The following is a 23,033-nucleotide window of genomic DNA, read 5'->3' as shown; positions in this document are numbered from 1 at the left end:
ATTGATGCTGGATTAAGTGTTTTATATCCAATCAGTAAGCTGATGAGGAAAAGGAGCAGAGGTTTGGGCAGTCATGTGTATTTGTATATAAATTAATATATGCATATGTTACTGTATATACATATGTAATTACTTAAAATGTCACATGGGAGAAAAAGTTAAGTTTTTTAGTTTAGTTGGCAAGTTAGAGGTAGTCTCCTGAAGAGGTGGATATTGGGCTGAGACTTTATGTACACAAGGTGCAGAAATCCTGTTGACAGTAGTAAGAATGGCAAATCTAATTTAAATGTAAAGTTTCAGAAGGAAAGAGAAGAGATGGGGAAATCTAAGTATTCTGACCAGAGCTGAGAGCCTGTGGGAAGTGGGAAGAATGAAGTAGAATGGGCCAGCTGAATGAGAAGTTTAAACCAGGTGCTAATGGAGATCAACATGGAGATTTCTAAAGATAGAAATGACATAAGAGAATTATTTGTGGAATCGAAGGATCGAGTATCTTAACCTGTATAAAGACCTAAAAGATTTAAAAGAAGCTTGCTCTTTGATATGCTGAACAATTACAGCATTATATTAAAAGACACGCAGGCATGAGAAAATGGAAATTCTTTTTAATTATTTATTTGGCCTTGGGGCTGGTCGGATCTTTGTTTCCTGATCAGGAATTGAACCCAGGCCCTCAGCAATGAAAATGTGGAGTCCTAACCAATGGACCATCATGACATTCACTATAAATTCTTTTAAATGTTTGCTATGTGTAAGCCAAACAAACTCAGTATTAACATGGAATTAAACACTATTCCTAGCACACAGGAAAATAGAAAAATTTGTATTACTTTTCCTTATGGCTGGATGGCATCACCGACTCGATGGACGTGACTTTGAGTGAACTCTGGGAGATGGTGATGGACAGGGAGGCCTGGCGTGCTGCAACTCATGGGGTCGCAAAGAGTCGAACACGACTAAGCGACTGAACTGAATAAGCACATTGAATGTGTACTGGGCTTCAATACCCTGTTGAGAAGAAAAGCTTACCAGTCACCATACATCCATGTAAGCCAATCAGAAGCGCAGCACTGTGGTACAAGGGTAGGGGGGTATAGATTACATCATCCCCTGTAACCTCGGAGGCAAGAGCAAGGCCAATTCCGTACCAAATGCGGTGATGATTGATCTTTGCAGCTTTCGGGAGACCTGCATAAAGGTACAAGAGAAGCATGTGTGAATCAAGAATGGTTATTCACAGACACATGGTCTGGGAGAGAGATGTGTCTTAGGAAGATTCATCATCTAGGGATTAGAAGATTGCATTTGGTGAGACCAGAAGTTCACAGTTTTTTCTGTAAAGGACCAGATGGTAAACATTTTAGGTTTTGCAAGGCCATAAGTCTCTATTGCAACTACTTAACTCTGCTATTATAGCTGAAAGCAGCTAAACACAAAAAAAGTAATGAACTTGGCCCCGTGGACATGGAACTTTATTTACAGAACTTGTGGTGGTGTGGTGATTGTGACCCTCAGGCTATGGTTTGCTGACCCCTGAGTTAGCTGGTTATTAGAGTGGTAAGATGAGGAAAAACGAGTGACTGTCTATTGAATTTCTGATTTGGGTCTACCATCTTGCTAAGCATCCTTGAAGGACAGGGGTTTGAACTGTTTGGGGTCACTATATGAGGATTTTTTCAGTGGCAAACACACCCATGGTTGGTTGAATCCATGGATGAAAAATCGCACATGCAGAAGAACCTATATGGAGGGCCTTCTATAAGTTATGTGTAGATCTTCGGCTGTGTGGACCCTCGTATTGTTCAAGGGTCAACTGGATTGCCAAGTTTTCACTCAATTCTCATAATTAACGATCTAAGTAGAATTATATTCTCTAGTTCACAGATGAGAAGACTGAGAATCAGATTACATAGCCCATCCATCCTATCTCTTTCATAGCCACTTCTATGAATTTCTCACATACTCTTCTAGAGTTTTTTATGTAAATATAGGCTCATTTGCTTCTATGTTCTTGCCCTTTCCCCCAATTAAAAAAAAAAAGCATACTATTCTGCACTTCCCCTCTTCACTAACAAAGTATTTTTAAGTTCTGTCCATATTTGTATGTAGAAATTTCCCTTATTTTTTCATCCACTTATTTTCTCTGCATTTACTCCTTTGTGTGTGTGTTTTATAGTTTATTTACACCATTTTGCAATTTCAAATGACGCTGGTCCACATGTGGAAAAACCTGGTCCACACGGCACTTCACACTGTGAATGATGCTCCATCTGTAAGATAAATTTGTCGATGTGAGACTGCTGGGCCAAAAGGTATCAGACCTTGTAATTTTGATAGACACTGCCACTTTGCCAGTTATTAGGGCTGTCCCCATTGACTACCCCATCAGTAATACAGGAGTGCACCTGTTTCCTCATAGCCCTTCAAAAACGTCCTTCCAAATGTTGAAATTTTTGCCACTCTGAAAGGTGAAAAAATGGTATCTCAGTATATTTTTAGTACACTAAGTACATTTGTATTTGGAAAATTCTGAAAGAGATGGGAATACCAGACCACCTAACCTGCCTCTTGAGAAATCTGTATGCAGGTCAGGAAGCAACAGTTAGAACTGGACATGGAACAACAGACTGGTTCCAAACAGGAAAAGGAGTACGTCAAGGCTGTATATTGTCACCCTGCTCATTTAACTTCTATGCAGAGTACATCATGAGAAATGCTGGACTGGAAGAAACACAAGCTGGAATCAAGACTGCCGGGAGAAATATCAATAACCTCAGATATGCAGATGACACCACCGTTATGGCAGAAAGTGAAGAGGAGCTAAAATGCCTCTTGATGAAAGTGAAAGAGGAGAGTGAAAAAGTTGGCTTAAAGCTCAACATTCAGAAAACTAAGATCATGGCATCTGGTACCATCACTTCATGGGAAATAGATGGGGAAACAGTAGAAAAGTGTCAGACTTTATTTTGGGGGGCTCCAAAATCACTGCAGATGGTGACTGCAGCCATGAAATTAAAAGACGCTTACTCCTTGGAAGAAAAGTTATGACCAACCTAGATAGTATATTCAAAAGCAGAGACATTACTTTGCTGATTAAGGTCCATCTAGTCAAGGCTATGGTTTTTCCTGTGGTCATGTATGTGGATGTGAGAGTTGAACTGTGAAGAAGGCTGAGCGCCGAAGAATTGATGCGTTTGAACTGTGGTGTTGGAGAAGACTCTTGAGGGTCCCTTGGACTGCAAGGAGATCCAACCAGTCCATCCTAAAGGAGATCAACCCTGGGATTTCTTTGGAAGGAATGATACTAAAGCTGAAGCTCCAGTACTTTGGCCACCTCATGCGAAGAGTTGACTCATTGGAAAAGACTGTGATGCTGGGACAGATTGGGGGCAGGAGGAGAAGGGGACGACCCAGGATGAGATGGCTGGATGGCATCACGGACTCGATGGACGTGAGTCTCAGTGAACTCCGGCAGTTGGTGATGGACAGGGAGGCCTGGCGTGCTGCGATTCATGGGGTCGCAAAGAGTTGGACACGACTGACCGACTGAACTGAACTGAACTGAACTATAATTTATGTAGATTTTTTTATAAGACTCAATTGAAAGAGTATGCTTATATTGTTGCCCATGGGAGTCAGTTTAGTTGGGGAGGGCATGAAGTCATTGCACAGTGGATGAGTCTAGAGTTTAAAACCAGAGTGGGTCAATTGGCTTTGTGAAGAGAAAGGCAATTCTGTTTAGATTAAGATGCCTCAATATTTGATGGTATTGCCTAAATAAAAGCAATTTGTTAGAAGGCAAAGCAGTATGACTGGCAAACTACCATCATTGTAAACACAGTTCACAGTTGATGGTCTTTGATGTCATGAATATTAATGCTCCATTCTATACTAATAATGAGAAACAGAAGAAAGAATCAACAAATCAATTGTATTTATCTTGAAAAAAAAATTATCCAGATAGTAAAAACTCAGAATTATATTTTTTAAAACAGAAACACACATCTTTTGTGGTGTTAAGCACTTTCAGAAAACTTCCTGATATAAACTTTTGTATTAATGAAGAAATAATATTTGGCAACTATTATATAATTTTATGCTAATGACTGCCTTTGAGGCACAGGGAAAACATGTTGTTCTCTGATTGCTTAAAGGAATTCTTTTTATTAATGTTTATACTAGTAACTTCCAGTATATAATCATAAGGGATTTGATTTAGGTCATACCTGAATGGTCTAGTGGTTTTCCCTACTTTCTTCAATTTCAGTCTGAATTTGGCAATAAGGAGTTCATGATATGAGCCACAGTCAGCTCCCAGTCTTATTTTTGCTGACTGTATAGAGCTTCTCCAACTTTGCCTGCAAAGAATATAATCAATCTGATCTTGGTATTGACCATCTGGTGATGTCCATGAGTAGAGTCTTCTCTTGTGTTGTTGGAAGAGGGTGTTTGCTATGACCAGTGCGTTCTCTTGGCAAAACTCTATTAGCCTTTGCCCTGCTTCATTCTGTACTCCAAGGCCAGATTTGCCTGTTACTCCAGGTATTTCGTGACTTTCTACTTTTGCATTCCAGTCCCCTATAATGAAAAGGACATCTTTTTTTGGGTGTTAGTTCTAGAAGTTCTTGTAGGTCTTCACAGAACCATTCAACTTAGCTTCTTCAGTGTTACTGGCTGGGGTATAGACTTGGATTATTGTGATACTGAATGGTCTGCCTTGGAAACGAACAGAGATCATTCTGTCGTTTTTGAGATTGCATCCAAGTACTGCATTTCAGATTCTTTTGTTGACCATGATGGCTACTCCATTTCTTCTATGGGATTCCTGCCCACAGTAGTAGATATAATGGTCATCTGAGTTAAATTCACGCATTCTAGTCCATTTTAGTTTGCTGATTCCTAGAATGTTGACGTTTACTCTTGCCATCTCCTGTTTGACCACTTCCAATTTGCCTTGATTCATGGACCTAATGTTCCAAGTTCCTATGCAATATTGCTCTTTACAGCATTGGATCTTGCTTCTACCACCAGTCATATCCACAACTGGGTATTGTTTTTGCTTTGGCTCCATCCCTTCATTCTTTCTGGAGTTATCACAATAAACTGTGGAAGATTATGAAAGAGATGGGAATACCAGAACACCTGACCTGCCTCTTGAGAAACCTGTATGCAGGTCAGGAAGCAACAGTTAGAACTGGACATGGAACAACAGACTGTTCCAAATAGGAAAAGGAGTATATCAAGGCTGTATATTGTCACCCTGCTTATTTAACTTATATGCAGAGTACATCATGAGAAACGCTGGGCTGGAAGAAGCACAAGCTGGAATCAAGATTGCCAGGAGAAATATCAATAACCTCAGATATGCAGATGACACCACCCTTATGGCAGAAAGTGAAGAGGAACTAAAAAGCCTCTTGATGAAAGTGAAAGAGGAGAGTGAAAAAGTTGGCTTAAAGCTCAACATTCAGAAAACTAAGATCATGGCATCTGGTCCCATCACTTCATGGGAAATAGATAGGCTAACAGTGGAAACAGTGTCAGACTTTATTTTGGGGGGCTCCAAAATCACTGCAGATGGTGATTGCAGCCATGAAATTAAAAGACGCTTACTCCTTGGAAGGAAAGTTACCACCAACCTAGATAGCATATTAAAAAGCAGAGACATTACTTTGCCGACTAAGGTCCGTCTAGTCAAGGCTATGGTTTTTCCTGTGGTCATGTATGGATGTGAGAGTTGGACTGTGAAGGAGGCTGAGCACCGAAGAATTGATGCTTTTGAACTGTGGCGTTGGAGAAGACTCTTGAGAGTCCCTTGGACTGTAAGGAGATCCAACCAGTCCATCCTAAAGGAGATCAGTCCTGAGTGTTCATTGGAAGGACTGATGCTAAAGCTGCAACTCCAATACCCTGGCTACCTCATGCAAAGAGTTGACTCATTGGAAAAGACTCTAATGCTGGGAGGGATTGGGGGCAGGAGGAGAAGGGGACAACAGAGGATGAGATGGCTGGATTGTATCACCGACTCGATGGACATGAGTTTGGGTGAACTGCAGGAGTTGGTGATGGACGGGGAGGCCTGGTGTGCTGCGATTCATGGGGTCGCAAAGAGTCGGACACGACTGAGCGACTGAACTGAACTGAATACTAGTAACTTGGCAGATATTTTATTCAGAGATAAGAAGAAAGGTTAAAAAAAATCAACCTTTCATTAAATCTAAATTCTGAATTATGGGATTGGATGAAAGAGTGCTTAATCTCTTTTTCCCCTAAGATGGGTTTTATACTTCATGGCAAAACCTGCAGTTGTGAACAAGTTCTGTGCTTATCTATTTAGTATTAAGACTAGAACTTCCAGTCACTAGTTACGGGCTTGTTTTACCTCAGTTACTTCCCAAATCAAAGTTTACAGTTTAGTTTTACCATTCTATTGAGAAATGAGGGTATAAGTTCCATATATTGAGGTAGTTCTGGATGTAGTGGAAGCATCTGGTTAAACCATGTCATCCTACCATTCTGCTGACATGGTGAAATAGACCTGCTGACAGACAAAAGAACGATAGCTATTATGCTCTCGAGATTAGCTTTAATAGGTCATCCCAAGATACCCTCCTCATAAGGCTCAAAGTAGCCCTTATCTCTAATGTTTGATTATTTTACAAGGAGAATGCATGCTATAATTATCTGCTTGAGTTAAAATTTTAACAGAATGACTCACATATTCAACTTTCCAATATTATTAATAATAATTAGGATGCTGGGGGTAGCTTCCTATCCTTTCTTAAATGTATCTCTCAGTCTTCATATGATTACATTTTGGTAACATTTTCCCTGACCTTGAGTAGGCAGACACCAAATAGCTATCAGATGGATGAACTAGGAGGTATTCTGGCAGAGAGGTCAGTTGTATGAGCTGTGGAGTCAGCCTAGCAAAGTGAAGCCTGACACTTCTACTTCCTATCATGGGAAGTTCTTAAACTCTCTAGGCATCAGTTTCTGAATCTGTAAAACAGGAATAAGAGTAGCACCTGTCTTAAGAGTGGTGGGAGAAATGTATGAACACCACAGAGCTCCTAGAAGAGCACCTAATACATCTATCTACCTTTAATGTTGCCTGTTCCACACAGCAGTGTTTCAGTAATATGACAGTTGGCAGTGTTTTCTCTTAGCGGCTTATGTAAAACAATAGTACAGCTTACACCAAAGGTGTAAGACATCCTAGATTTGATGAAATATACCATTTTAGGCCCTGAGCTAAGAGCCATTCTACACCCACAGAACCAAACAGCTTCAAGTCATTGTTGCATGGAAAGATAGTGATCAAAATGTTTGTACAAATATAACCCCATTATTGTTCTATAGTCTTCTTGGTGGTCCACTTATAATTGGTTATACATTATATACGGATGCTGGACAGAGTATAATCAAAATGTAGCGATCATTAAAAAAAATCCAAAACCTGTTCAGTGACAAATCTTAATCAAAAAGCAACAATCATTTTGAAAAATATCCTAACAACCTATTCAGTGCCAAATCTTATCATCACCCTAATTATTTTTGTAGTTCTTGGTTAATCTCTCTACCTGTTCTATACACCAACTGGGGGAAGTATGCATACCTTAGAGAAACCCAAATGTTTTCATATGCTATGGAACAAGATCATACTTCCCACAGGGAATGAGCTAAATCCCCTGAAGTATTAGTTATCTGATAAGCTTTGCCAAAGAAAGAGAGCATTTAAAAATCTAACCCAACATTTAACTCTTTCAGGATAGGTCCATTGCTTTGAGAATCCTCTATTTTTTACCTGTGGTTCCAGAAGTATAAATATATAAGGCAGGAGTGGAAAAGGTAACTTCCGACCTCCAGGATTCTGGGACAGGTTCACTTGACACTTCATCCACTTTGTCTAAGAAAGAGTTGACCCCATCTGTGTTAGAAGTTCTGCTCACATAATAGACAGCCACATCATCTTTCTTCAAGCTTGGCAGCACCTCTTCAACAGCAGCTTGTAGTTCTTAATTTAATAAGAGAAAAAAATCCAAACAAACTAAATTAGTTCATTTAAGCTCTATTAGTGCAATACATTTTGTACTGACTTTGTTTCCACTAAGTGTTGTTAGAACATGTAGACACAGTAATGTTTATAGTTATGTATTTTTAACATGGAATTTACCACATCTGAAAATATCACAAGATCCCAATATTTATGGGAAGGCTGGGTTTTGATGGTTTAAAAAGTGACAGATGATTGAAATCTGTACATTACATGGCAAGTGCAAAAAAACCACATAAGGGTAAAAACCAAGATTATATGTGTATGACTTATATGCATATCTGATATATATATATCTCAAAACACTCCAGAAATGAATTTAGTTATTCCCAATGTATGCCCCACAGGACCAGAGATTTAAAAAAAAGAAAATTTTAAGGAAAAAGAGAAATGAAAAGAAGGGAACCATGCTACTAAAAGGATAATAGAAGCTACCTTTATGTAACACATTTTAAAAATATTAGCAACAAGTAGTTCTACTAGGAAGGTTCAGCTGATCTGAGACATAAGCTCCAAATTTCATAAGCACATTATCCGACCTAAGGAAAAAAGGACTGATTAGCATGTTTTTCAAACTCTGAGTCACAATACAGCAGTGGATTGTTAAAATCATTTAAAGTGATGATTATTCTAAAAAATAAAATGGAAAGTATATCATACATAGGAAGAGGTAAGTTTTTTTTTTTTTTTGAGTTTCAGCTATGTGAGTGTGTGAGTGCTGAGCTACACACAAATGTAGTTTTCATAGGGGTCAAGGGAAAACATTTTAAAGGCATTGATGTAATGTGTAAACCACATTTCTGGCTTGTTACTTGAATTTTTATGCCATTTAAAATTTTTATTTTAAATTTTAAATCATAAGATGAGATGCTCTTTAAGCTTCTTTGTCTTGAATTGTGACAACTGAAGTGAATAGGCTTATTCTTAATAGGAAGGTGACTCAATATCCCAGGGAATTGCCTTAGGGAGGCTATATCTGATTCATATTACAAACTTTGTTTTTCAGATATTTACGTATGATGTCTCCATCAAGACATGAGATTGCATCTGGATAGATGCATTTAAAAAGTTAAAAAGTTTTTTAACCAAAGCAGTCATGCACCTGATAAATATAAATGAAATAGTACAAAAGAGTTTATAATACAAGTCAGTACACCCTTATCTCACAAATAAACCTGCTGCCTGGAGGCAGGGACTTTTAGGGTTTTTTTTTTTTTTTTTAGCTGTTTCTTCTAGCAGTCAGTTCTTCATCACCAAATTACATACTTTTCCTGCTACCTCGTGACTTACCATTTTTGAAACCCACCCGCATTCCCCCCTTGTTCACCCCCAACAGTTATTATTTTCACTTTATGTTGTCAGAGTTAATGGTATTTTTTATCTATTCTGAGACTATAATTCTGTCTTTCTAGCTTTGTCTATGTGTTGACTCTAGATTCTAGAACAAATAATCAGGATTGACAAGATCATGACAATGTAATTATTTCAAATATGACTGTAGAGCCAAGTAACACACTATAATCATCTTTCCTTTCTTGAACAGTTTTCTCCTGGAGTGTCTACTGGCTATCATTCCTTAATGTACTATCTGTCTCAGTTCTTTTTTAACCTCCATCAGATCAGCTTATTCCTTTTAATGCTCTCTTCTCCTCTTTCATTTTGAATGGTTGCTCTTTAGTTCTTCAGTATTTCGAGAAGATCATCAGAAATATTACTGTTGTAAAAACAGTAACTGGCTTGCTAAGGTCCCTTGCCAGTGCCGTGGTTCAGATTCTCATTATTTCCTACCGAAATTGTCACAATAGCTTCCTGACCGATCTTGCCTCTAACCTCTCCCTGCTTCCAGTATCAGTGACACCATTGCCCGATTTCTTGTTCCTGCCTTGTTTAAAATCCTTCAGTGGTTGCTTATCCCTTGTGATAGAATCTTTCTAATGCAGCGGATGGTTCTAAGGTTCTTCTCAGCCTACATCCCTCGCCCCAATTTTTCTGATGTCATCTTCTTAACTACCCTTGTCCCCTTTCCTCTAACCACACTGATTTATCTGAAGTGAATGGAGCCATAATTCTCACATCTTACCACCTTTGTCCAGGTGGTTTCATCTGCTTGGAACGCCCTCCTGCCCCCAGCCCCTGGTCACTGGAAAAACTTCTGTTCATCTTTCAAAACAGTCTCATTGCTTTGAACTCTGTGGTCCTCCCACAGGAGTTTGCATTATATGGTTAGCAGTGTGTTTAGTATGTAGTGTGACACGCTTCACTTCTTTTTCTCCTCTATTTGGCAGTGAAAACTTTGAGGTGAGGGGATTATAACTTGAGCATCTTGGCCCTGCCATAAGTGCTTAACAAGTGTTTACAGCTGAAAGAATCTACACAAAGTATTGTATTAGTCACTGGGGAAGAGACAGAGGAATAAGCGAATGTGTTGATGTTCAAGGATTTAGATATTGCAATACTGTGAGTTGATAAATCTCCAGTTAAATGCAAAATTAAATCATTTTTGTGATAGAGGTATGTCTTACCTCCAAGTTAAGGACACGAAAGTAAATTAAAAACAAAACAAAACTACTATTGCTACTTAAAGAATTACGAAATCTCTCTCCCTCCTTCTCTTCTACCCGAGACTGAGCCTATTTAGTTAAATAGTGTGTTCATAAATTACCTGGATTATTTCTTATTCCTCTCCCCTCTCTCTCCCAACAGTTATTTGACATCTATTTAAAGTGTGTTTCCTGTGTGCACGGTTCTCAGCACTGGAAGCAACAGTGTGTACAGCAGATACTGTTTTCACAGAGCCCAGGTGTAAGGGGGAGGAATCAAGAAATAATCCATTAAAATAAGGTGTCATAGGTGGTGTTTTGGAAGCACGGAGGAGGGGCACGAAAATAACCGAGAGGAAGTGTTATCTCAACTGAGACCTGAAGGGTAAGTAGGAGTCGGCAAGATGAAGACCCACTGAGATGGACTGAGCCTGTTTGTAGCCAAGGGACAGCTTATGTAAAGACCCACAGGCAAACAAGTGAGCATTAGTCACTCAGTCGAGTCTGACTCTTTGTGACCCCAATGGACTATAGCCTGTCAGCCTTCTCTGTCATGGGATTCCCCAGGCAAGAATACTGGAGTGGATAGTCATTCCCTTCTCCAGAGGATCTTTCTGACCCAGGAATCGAAACTGGGTCTCCTGTGCTGCAGACAGATTCCTTACTGTCTGAGCCACCAGGGAAGCCCAGAGGCAAACAGCAGGTTGCCAGAGCAGCTCAAAGAGGCTAAAGCTGACTGCAGCATAGAATGAGAGGGAAAAATGTTGGAAGAAGAAACTGGATGTAGGTGGGGACCAGGTCTCTGGCTTACATCAGGTACATGGGTTGGAGAAGGCAAGGACCAGAGGTAGGGAGGCCATTTAGTAGATCAAACTTTGCATTAAGGTAGCCACAGAGCCTAGAGAGAAGTAGACGCATTTAAGAGATGTTTGGGAGGTAGAACAGACAAGATTTGATAAGTCTTGATGAGAGAAAAATTACAAGTCAAAAGGGACTTTAATTTTTTCTGTAATTTTTTGAAAGTAGATGTATGCAGGCATTAGTGATATATCCAAAATTAGTAGTTTCTTATATAATTTATAATTATTATATAAAATAATAATAATAATAAAATAAACAGCCAACTCATTGGAAAAGACCCTGATGCTGGAAAAGATTGAAGGCAAAAGGAGAAGAGGGCAGCAGAGGATGAGATGGTTGGATAGCATCACCTGATTCAATGGACATGAACTTGGACAAACTCCAGGAGATAGCGAGGGTCGGGGCGGCCTGGTATGCTTCAGTCCATGTAACAACTTAGTGACTGAACAACAACAACAGAATAATAAAGGTAAAAGGAAATGCAATTAAGCAGGTATCATGCTTGATCACAGTTCAAGTAATTTGGATAACTGGGGCTTCCGTTCCCTCATGTTTCCACTTGGCCCTCTGCCTGCTTTTGGTTTATAATCCCTGACCTTTCACAGAGGTCATCTTATCTGAAGGGAAGGCCATTGCCCCTGCCCAGCACAGTTTCTTTATCTGACCTCTGGACTGTTGGTGTAGAATTTACATTTGGATATTGACTTGAGGTTCCAGTGGCTCCCAATCATATCAAGGCATACCTCACATGTCCTATACTGACCTTTACTTTACCTACCTGATAAGTCCCTGATACTGGAAAAGACTGGGGGCAGGAGCAGAAGGGGGCATCAGAGGATGAGATGGTTGGATGGCATCACAGATTCAATGGGCATGAGTTTGAACAAACTCAGGGAGATAGTGAAGGACAGGGAAGCCTGGTGTACTGCAGTCCATGGGGTGCCAAAGAGTCAGACACAACTTAAAGACTGAACAACATATGTCCTATGGTAGCAGACATTTCCCCTTTAGACTAAAGATGTAATATTTATATAAATACATATATACATACATATATAAACTGAGATTGGAAGGGAAATTCTGGAATTCTGAGACCTGTGTGTAGGGGTCCTCTTGGGAATGATGCCTGCGGGGCTGCAATGGAGGTAGACTGGATGGAGAAAGAGATTGTGCTTCGATGCAGCCGCGCAGTGGCCTCCCTCAATTGATCCTACGGGGACGCTGGGCCCAGGATGGCCCTTCAGGCTGTCCCAAATGAAACAAAGTGGGTTCTACCTCTGTGCCTGCCCACCAACCAGTCACTGGATGCACCTTGGGCAAAGCGGCTTTCTTCAACCAACGGCAAGTCCTGGAATGGTCCTCGGCTGACAGCTGGCAGTTGCCAATGCCTCCAGCAGCAGAGGAAGGAGTACCTCAGTCCTGGAGTGGGGAATTGGGCAGCGCATCACAGCATCCACCACACCTTTCATTCTTACTGATTAAAAATTTACAAATTTCTTTTGTGGAGGACAGTTTGTATAGTAGCTTTACATACATCACCTCACATAATTTTCCCAACAATCCTGTGTTATAGACGATGGTAACCTTGTTTCTACAAATGAGGACAGAAGGTCAGTGAGTCTCTATATGGATCATTACATACAAAATGAAAAGAATTATATTGGGCTTCAAGGATTACCACTTTCTTGTACTAGTGATTCAAGTTCAAGTTTTGGTAAAGGACCTTGAAATTTTGGAAGACACTGTCTACCTGACATGCTCAGTGCTCGTGAAAGCATTTGGATCTGCCTTTCAATAGTAATATGGATCATCTCTTATTTGTCTTTCTGATGAAGAGAATAACCTCAAGTTTTACGAAAAGCATGGGTATGAGAAATATTCACAGAAAGTTGCCTGCACCTGAAGGGTGTACAGTAGATCTGTCCTTTCTTCATTAGCCTGAGCTGAAATCATGGATGGGTGTAGAACCCCAGAGAGCCCCCTTGGTGGCTCAGATGATAAAGAATCTGCTTGTAATGTAGGAGACAAGAGTCAGACACAATTGAGTGCCTAACACTTTCACTTTCACTTATAGAATCTCAGAGAAAGCAGTACACATTTGGAAAATCAACTGATTATAAAATCTGTACTCCTTAAGATCCATTTTATAGAAAAGAAAAAAATCAGGTTAGCATATGAAGTTTCCTCTCCCATTTACTTTTTTTTTAAAGAAGGTCAGAAGATAAATTTCTGAGGACACAGGCCCATTCCTTGAAAGCAGTGAGACAGCGTCGGTAGTGAGCTGAATCAATCTTCATCACCAAAGTGGCAAAATGCTACTGGCTAAACCCACTGCTTTTAAATAGGAAAAGCATTCAATCTAGTAGCTTGTTTTGCTATTAGATTGCCTCATGGAGCAAGTAACTAACCAAGTTAGTTACATAAAGCACCCCAGAAATGTTTACCAATAAAGTAAGATTTGAAAAGAAGGCAGTGAAAAGAAATGGTTTTGATCAGAATTTCAGGATGATGTGAACTGATTGGCAGATGACCAAATCAGGACTGAAGACTTTCCTTCAGTCAGAAAGGCAACTGAAACAAACTGGTTCTAACAGAGATCATGGAGATCTCAATGTTTAAAAAATACAGTTTGTAACTGTGATTTCTCATTTCTGTTATTGGCAGTTTGGAATTATAGTAATGAATAATCTAGCATATGGTCTGTACATCAACACAATGCCATAGAACACCCTCCAAACATAACCTCCCCCAGGGCTTGCTTGCTGGCTCAGACAGTAAAGAATCTTTTTGTAACACAGGAGACCTGGGTTTAATCCCTAGGTCAGGAAGATCCCCTGGAGAAGGGCATGGCAACCCACTCTGGTATTCTTGCCTGGAAAGTCCCAAAGACAGAGGAGCCTGACAGGCCATAGCCTATGGGGCTACAGCCCGTGAGTTCTCAAAGAGACACAACTGAATGACTGACACTTTCAGTTTTCGCATACTCTCACCTTCCCTCCACAATGCAAATCACCCTGAGGTCAGAAAGACGTTTAATCAAGGCTAAGTCCCTCAAGAGTAAAGAAATTTTTAGCAGGGAGATACACACTCATCTCATATTTATATAGTTACATAATTTCTTAACATTATTTTTCACTTCTCTCAGTTAAAGTTCTTGGTCAAAGTATCTTGCTTTCTAACTAGCCCTAGAATCAAAGGTAATTCCTTGTCAGAGATTACCAGATCATACCAGGCCCTATATAATCATTTGATATCCATAAGCAAACAAGTCACCTATCTACCACCTGTGTACTTCCCGGTTTCTCAGAGGCTGTGGGAGGTCTTTTTCAAACACTGACTGCTTACATTCAGTATGCAGTATAATTTGAACTCTAGTCTTCTTCCTAATTCAATAACATTCACTGAGGATTTAGAATTTATTTTGTCTTTACCCCTTCACTCTGTTCTTATTGCTAAAGAAAATAAACTGATAAACATTCTCATACATGCCAGCAATGTGCTGGTTTGTTTTTGAATGGAGATGTACAATTGTCCTCCCTTGCAAGCTTTAATTATGAGCAGGTCAAGCAGAAAAATTTTACAGACCGTCTTTAAGCGAGCTGTCTTCAGACCTTGGGCTACTTGGCTGGGATCCTAGCTCTTGAATACCTTCCTCATTTGTTGTATGGGTTTCTGTGCTGTTCCATCCTGGGCACAGACTCTCCCCAGCAGCCCATTCTGTGCCCATCACCAGCTCCCTCTCTGGCAGTGAGTCCTGGAGAGAGAGTCTCTCCTGTAGCCCTCTGCCAGAAGAAAACTGGGAGGCAAAATAAGTCTGTGATATAAAAAAGAACAAAATGATGCTATTTGCAGCCACATAGATGGACCTAGAGAGCATCATACTGAGTGAAGTAAGTCAGAGGAGAAATATTATGAGATTCCTCATATGTGGAATCTAAAAAGATGATACAAATGAACTTACTTATAGAGCAGAAACAGACTCACAGACTTAGAAAATGAACTTATGGTTGCCGGGGCGGAGGGGAAGGATGGAGAGAAGGGATAGTTTGAGTTTGGGATGGGCACGAACACACTGCTGTATTTAAAATGTATAACCAACAAGGACTTACTAGCACAGGGAACTCCGCTCAATGTTATGTGGCAGCCTGGATGGGAGGGGGGTTTAGGGGAGAATGGATGCATGTACATGTATGGCTGAATCCCTTTGCTGTTCACCTGAAACTATCACCACATTGCTTGGTGCTGCTGCTAAGTCACTTCAGTTGTGTCCGACTCTGTGCGACCCCATAGATGGCAGCCCACTGGCTATATTCCAATATAAAATAAAAAGTTTAAAAAAACCTGTGGCGGATTCATGTCAATGTATGGCAAAACCAATATAATATTGTAAAGTAATTAGCCTCCAATTAAAATAAATAAATTTATATTAAAAAAATTTTTTTAAAGTCTGTGGTAGGGAGAGGATGGGCCTGGGGCAGATTGGGTCAAAATGGATTTTCTCAGATCAGCATATATTTGACTGTTTTAATATCATTTTTTTTTCATGCCTTCATGACCATCCCAATAGTTCTTAAACTTCAAAGAAGAAAGCTTGTTACAACTAACCAAAATAATGGAACTTTTTTTAAAAAATGGAACTTATTATTGCCACCAACAAAGGTCTGTCTAGTCAAAGCTATGGTTTTTCCAATAGTCATGTATGGAAGTAAGAGCTAGACTATAAAGAAAGCTGAATGCTGAAGAATTGATGCTTTTGAACTGTGGTATTGGAGAAGACTCTTGAGAGTCCCTTGGACTACAAGGAAATCCAACCAGTCCATCCTAAAGAAGATCAGTCCTGGGTGTTCACTGGAAGGACTGATGCTGAAGCTGAAACTCCAATATTTTGGCCACCTGATGCGAAGAACTGACTCATTGGAAAAGCCCCTGATGCTGGGCAAGATAGAAGGCAGGAGGAGAAGTGGACAACAGAGGATGAGACGGTTGGATGGCATCACTGACTCAATGGACATGAGTTTGAGTAAACTCCGGGAGTTGGTGATGGACAAGGAGGCCTGGCGCGCTGCAGTCCATCTGGTCACAAAGAGTTGGACACGACTGAGTGACTGAACTGAACTGATTAATGCCGCAAATATTTACTGAGTGATGATTATGTGCTAGGTATTACTAAGGCATTATTCAAAGATATATGAGAGAACTGTAAGCTGTTGAGACAAAGTACATTGAAGCAACACACCTAAGTTGCAACACACCTAAGCTACTCCTTGAGCAGCCCAGAAGAGGAATAGAGACAGGCTATATCTATGCCCTGATTCTTGACTGAAGTTTGCACTAGAAAATTATCTCCTTGCATGAGTGTGAGGCCACCACTGTTGGCCATTCCTTGGGTTTTCTGAGTCCCATTTTCTCTACAGTAGTTTCCTCAGTAAACAGTTTAAAAATGACTGACATTTAAGTCCAGCCTGCTGTAGTCCTTACATAGTAAAACTCTTTAATAAAGCAACTCATTGTGTTGGTGGTGGTTTAGTCACTAAATCATGTCTTACTCTTGCGACCCTGTGGTCTGAAGCCTGCCAGGCTCCTCTGTCCATGGGATTCTCCAGGCAAGAATACTGGAGTGAGTTGGAGACCTGAGGAAAAATGCCTCTGGGCTCCTCCTGCCTAGAATTCCTGCTCCCCAATTGCACTTGCCTAGCTCTGTTGTCATGGAGAAGGAAGTGGCAACCCACTCCAGTATTCTTGCCTGGAGAGTCCCTTAGGGCAGAGGAGACTGATGGGGCTGCTGTTCATGGGGTCACACAGAGTCAGTCATGACTGAAGCAACTTAGCAGCAGCAGCAGCTCTGTTATCAATGCCCCCAAGAAACATTCATCTCTTCTTTTTCCTCTAGAGCATTCTGAAGCCCTCCCCGTATACTTATCACATTCTCCTCGTCATTCCAATCACATGTGACTTAGTTCTGTTCTTCAACTGGACTGTAAGATCCTTAAACTAATTTAGCTTTCTCTCTCTGCCTCCCACCAGGGCAACTAGCTTGTACCTTGTGGGAAATGTTTTTTGATATGATATCAAATTGTTATACCATCTGCTTTTCTGCATCTAACCTCAAAAGTTTATTTGACAAGAGTTCTCTTTGGTCCTGACAATAGTTTTAGAATGTTCTCTTCTTTTAGAACTTTCAGTGATGCAATACTTTTGAAAGCTATTGGAAACATTTTATCTTATCACATTGGAGGTCAAATTTTATATTTTACAACCCTGAAAGACCAGGTCAAAGATAATTGGGAACATTTTATAACCTCTCTGGATCTCAATCTTGAAACACAAAGTATCTTTAATTGTTGCTTGGTGCTAAATCGCTTCAGTTATCTCCAACTCTGTGTGCCCCTATAGACTGCAGCCTGCCAGGCTCTTCTGTCCAAGGGATTCTTCAGACAATACTGGAGCAGGTTTCTGTGTCCTTCTCCAAGGGATCTTTCCAACTCAGGAATCAAACCTAGGTCTCTTATGTCTACCTGCATTGGCAGGTGGGCTCCTTACCACTAGCGCCACCTGGGAAGCCCATCTTTGTTACTAAAGCCTTATACAAGAGGAGTATCAACACTGGGGGTGCTGCGCATCATTGGTTGAGCCATGCAAGGTAGACCTGGCCAGTGAGCTAATGAAGGAGTTATCCTTCCAGGAGAAGAGCTAGGTTAGTAACAATCTTAATGTTAGCATAAATGGAAACAAAGCAAATTCACTATTTGGGGGACTCTTTTTTTTTTTTTTTTAAATTCTATGTTATATGAAATTAAATATGGCTTCCTGTCTTACCTGTTTTGGGAAACTGCTTGAAAAAAATACTGGCCCAACAAATTGGTTTCTATCAACTACAACACTGATGGAGGTTCCAATAGCTGAAGGTAATTTTACCATGTGATTACTTACATTAGAGCCTTCTATGGATAAGGATCCTGAAATGCACCACACAGAGAAAATCCTGTTCTCTGGGAGATGGGTGCTTCTGATTGATGCAGGGAGGTGTTGTGAGTCTTTGGCTTTCTCTAAGTATAGTAAGTTCTGATGAAAAAAATTGGGCACTGAAATGCCTGACAGGATTGAGCCCTGTTAAACTTTGTGAAGAGTCCCCCAAATTCATGACAAGGGGATCAATCTTCATCATAAACACCACTGTGCCAGTCCTCTGCATACACTCCAGAATTTGACACAGTTGAAACTCAAGAAACCCATGTGCTCTGAGGCTGAAATTTGAAGTGAAGAATCAAACCCTGTTGAATTTTCACCCCTCCAACATTTGTAAAACTTCTTATCTTTATGTCTCATGTTTAGATGGCATAATAGAATATAAAAAAACATCCTAGAAGTGAGACAAAAATAATTGGGTTCTGTCTCCAGCTCTCTCTGACCCTGGGCAATTGATATCACTCCTCTGGGCCTTCGTTCATTCAACTTTAAACAAACAACTATTAAACAAAGTGGGAATTACCAGACTCAAAGCCTATTCCTTAGATGATCTGCTTCCTAATCATCTAGGAGTGGGATGGGGCTAGCTATAAAAATATACTTTCCTGCCTCCCCCACGGTCCTGCTGAATCAATGTTTTTTGGGGGATGAGGCTCAGGAAATTGTTTTTTAAAATGAGCTCCCCAGGTGATTCTTCCACTCATTGAAGTGACTCTTCTAAACTTTTTACTGCAGTATAACACACTTGTTAAGAGTTATATAAACAACACACTTGTTATATAACACACTTGTTAATCTTAGGATATCTCTAAGATTCTTTCCAACTTTAAAGAATTTGAAGAATCAGTCCATTCAACACATTTGCACATGGGCACATTTGCAACTTTGGACTCTGTTACCCCCATGACAGTAACTGTTTTGGATCAGAGTGCAATTCTGCATGTGGTGTAATGGTCTCTCAGTGATTTGGAAAAACAGAATGGTTTTCAAATGTGTGGCCTCTCTCAAAGGTCAGTTTACTGTCAGAGTGCTGTAGGTCCCCTGGAAAGTCATTCAAATTTGATCTGAATGTTGGCATTTCATTACACTATCTATGTATGCTGACCACATAATACTCAGGGACAGAAGACTGTTGCCTGGGCATAAAGGGAGATATCTGGTTGTATTTCTGATTTGATTACAGAACCAAACTCCAGTATAGTCATTTAAATCGAAGCTTCTTTGTCAACAAAACTCCCAGGCCTGGACTCCCTCACTAGGGGACCTGGGATAATATGCAGGTAAAAAGTACTTAAATGACTCCTGAAGTGGTACCCAGATCACTGTGTTAATAACTTTCCTCTGAATCAACTGGTAAATAGGTTTAAGAGAGTCTTCCAGTTACTAAATTGTGAAGTTGTCTCTCTTCCCAGGCAACTAGAAATTGTTTGGAATTTTCTTCAAAAGGCTATCCCTTTCAAATAATGTGTGTGTGTGTGCGCGCGCGTACACACGCGTGTGCTCAGGCACTCAGTTGTGTTCAACTCTTTGTGACCCCATAGACTGTAGCCCACCAGGCTCCTCTGTCCATGGGGTTCTCTAGACAAGAATACTGGAGTGGGTAGCCATGCTCTTCTCCAGGGTATCTTCCTGACTCAGGAGTTGAACCTGAATCTCTTGCCTCTCCGGCATTGGCAAGCGGATTCTTTACCACTATGTCACGTGGAAATACCTCAGATTATGCCTTTAAAATTACCTCTTTGCTTTTCAGCTTTTATACAAAGCCTTCATTTTTTTTGGATTATTTATTTTATGTCTGATGGAACAGGTATGCAGTTTCCTGGCTTCCCAAAATGAATAGACATGTTGAATTACTGTAACTAGGCAAACTCCTTAGCGTACTTCAGAGTCCTCAACTATGAAATGAAGGCGGAGAAAAGATGGATGCTTAGTCTGTTCCAGCTCTAACACTTTTCATTTGTGAAGAGAAAGGTAGCATGGTGTAGGGAGAGTCATGAGCTCTGAAACTAGACAGACCTAGGCTGGAATTTTAAGCCTCAGTTTCTTCAGCTGTGTGACAGGGGGTAACGATATATTAATTCTCAGGGTAATAAAAGCATCCAGTATAGAGCTTGGCACAGAAAGAAAGACATTCCAGAAAGGTGAGACTTCCTGGCTCCCTATTTCTCCACATCTTTTAGCCCACACCTGTTTAGGCCTCCTCTTACTGAGAGAGTGAAAAGCAATCCCTGGTCCTTATTCAAGTGTAGGGACAAGCTTCCTGGGATATGAAACCCAGTCAGTCCTTTGGGTAACAGATTCTTGGATTCTTCCTGACCTGGTCACCACTGGAGCATGAAGTTACCATTTTAAGTCTTGTTGAAAAGTTGCAGAAGGCAACTACAGAACCAAAGGTCACTATCGCTATAAACGTAATGAGGGCTCACTAGGGCTTGCAGCAGGGGATCAAAGTCTTCTTGGGGATCAGGTGGATTCTCTCTTTCTGCAGTGAGAATCCAGGGAGGCTAACAGAATTTGAGAGCTGGAAGCAGCCTTGAAGACCATTAGAGAGGAGGAAACCAAGATATGGAGAGGGAAAGTGACTTTCCCAGGATTATACAGTCAATCAAGGAGCAGAGGGAACAGTCTCTTTGGATCCTCTGGGCTTCACACTCTAGACCCTCTGTATTTTAATGCAGATATTGTCAGCACCAGCTAGGAACTTGAATTCTGGAGGTAGACAGATCTAGTTAATCTCCTCCTCCCAATTCTGTGATCTGGGACATAAAGCTTCACCTCTCTGGCCTGACTGGTCTCATCTACAAAGTCAACCCTATCTGTTGTAAGTATTACCAGCAACACTATATGTACGGTGATTCACATAGTATCTGGCTTGATCAGCTTCTACAACGGAAGGTTCTAATGACCACTAATTAGCGTTTGGAGAAAGAGTTGCCATCCCCTCTCTCTACATCTCTAGTTCCGATTTGAACCCTCGTTCCCCGCAACCCCTATGCCAGGCTGCCAAGAAGAGAAGGAGCCCAGTGCCAGGGTGAGGTGGTCCCCAGGCTCACCTGGTGAGACCAGTAGAACCTTCGCCCCAGAGCACTGAAAGCAGTGCAACAGGGACTTCCCACGGATGTTGTAGTTGAGGCACGCCATGGCGCAGCCCAGCTTGATCAGTCCCAGCCACAGCCATATGTAAGCTGGTTCATTGCCCATGAAAATTGCCACGCAGTCTCCCTGCCGCAGGCCGAGGTGGTCGCGCAGCGCCCGAGCCACTTGGTTGCTGCGTCGGTCCACCTGCGCGTAGGTGAGCGTCTCGTCGCGGAAGAGCACGAAAGGCTTGTGTGGAGTCTGCTGCACTTTCTCCAGAAAGGCGTAGAGAATGGTGCGCACTGGCCGGCGCTTTCCGTTGCTGCGCGCCCGCTGGGCCACGCCGGCTACCCGCAGGAAGTAGCGCAAGTCCTGGAAGAAGTAAGGGCAGCAGAGGTTCACCAGCAGCGGGAGCATCAACAACCCCGCCAGAACCGCGTAGGCGACTGGCAACATGACGGCGGCGGAGCCCCCTCCCCCCTCCAGGGCGGTGGGCGCACTTCGGGCGTGCAGGGCGGCGGCGGCGGCGGAACGGACTTCCTCCGGGCTGCGGGCGGTGCGGGGATGCACAGCGAGGAGGGGGCGACAGTGGAGCTTTTGGGCCGCCCGCGCACCGCTGCGGGATCTCTGGCAGAAAGAGCTGGGGTGCTGGCTGTTGGGTGTGACAGGCCGGCTGAGCCTGCCCCGTCGTGAGGGTGCAGTAACCTGCGCGTATGCCCCGCCCCGGCGGTCCTCCGCTGGCTGGGAGGGCGGCTCCGCGGCTCCCTGAGGCCTCGGCCACCTCCCCGCCCGAGCGTGGCGGCCTGGGGGCAAAGCTGGGCTCCCCGACGGTGTGACCTTACAAAAATGGTGACAGTAAGACGCCTTAGAAGATGCTGAGAAGATTAGAGGGGATAATACAGGCGGAGCGCTAGTGCACCTTTTAGAGATGACTGATGGTTATTACCAATAAAGTGCCTTATAAATACGAGAACAGTCCTATGATTTCCTAGTAGCGGGTAGCAGGTGCCACTGCCAAATCAGAATCCCATCTCTCCTTCCAGGTCTCCGGGGCTTTCCGCCTGGTCTCTTTGTTTCTCACATTTGCTTTCCGCCACGCCCCACCCCCCGCCCCCTGCAACCCCCACCCCCACCCCCGCCGGACCCCGCCAAACCCCGAGCTATTTGCCAGACAGGCTCTAGTGATGAAGAATTCAGGGGTGAACAAAAAAAAAGCGCCTTCAAGATTGCGGCCTCCAGCTCATCCCAGCCTGGGGGGCAGTGCGTGAGGCCAGGGCGCTCTAATCCGAGACGTCCTGCAGGCCCCAGCTAGCCCAGATTAGGCTGGAAGTGGCGCCACACTTTGCCACATGAAATCAAGCTTCGGGGAAGTTTTGATTTGATATGATACGTTGTTCTTTAAGTGCCCCCCCCCCCCACCGTATATTGAAAATTCTCAAGTATTGTCAGTCCAGTTCAGTTCGGTTTACTAAATGGCTCCGTGAGAAACAAGCACAACGCAGAGAAAAGGAAGCAAACGTCGGCATTTTTCAGAA

General features: G+C 41.9%; 1 protein-coding gene across 2 annotated transcripts in view; it reads right to left on the bottom strand.

The window, feature by feature from the left end:
- Positions 1 to 22,143, bottom strand: part of SLC27A2 (solute carrier family 27 member 2) — a 52,497-nt gene extending 30,354 nt beyond the window's left edge. The window contains exons 1-3 of one of the 2 annotated variants that reach the window (XM_068964424.1): positions 21,477 to 22,143; positions 7,808 to 8,017; positions 1,030 to 1,188 (exon numbers count right to left, since the gene is read on the bottom strand). In XM_068964424.1, the coding sequence (XP_068820525.1) occupies positions 1,030 to 1,188; positions 7,808 to 8,017; positions 21,477 to 21,954 (847 nt within the window). In that variant the 5' untranslated portion in view covers positions 21,955 to 22,143. The remainder of the gene's footprint in view (positions 1 to 1,029; positions 1,189 to 7,807; positions 8,018 to 21,476) is intronic. The other variant, XM_068964425.1, reaches the window with a different exon arrangement.
- Positions 22,144 to 23,033: the final 890 nt, after the last annotated feature.

The sequence above is a fragment of the Capricornis sumatraensis genome, chromosome 2, assembly GCF_032405125.1.
Source record: "Capricornis sumatraensis isolate serow.1 chromosome 2, serow.2, whole genome shotgun sequence".
NCBI classification, from domain to species: Eukaryota; Metazoa; Chordata; class Mammalia; order Artiodactyla; family Bovidae; genus Capricornis; species Capricornis sumatraensis.
This window is presented reverse-complemented; position numbering and strand designations above follow the sequence as displayed.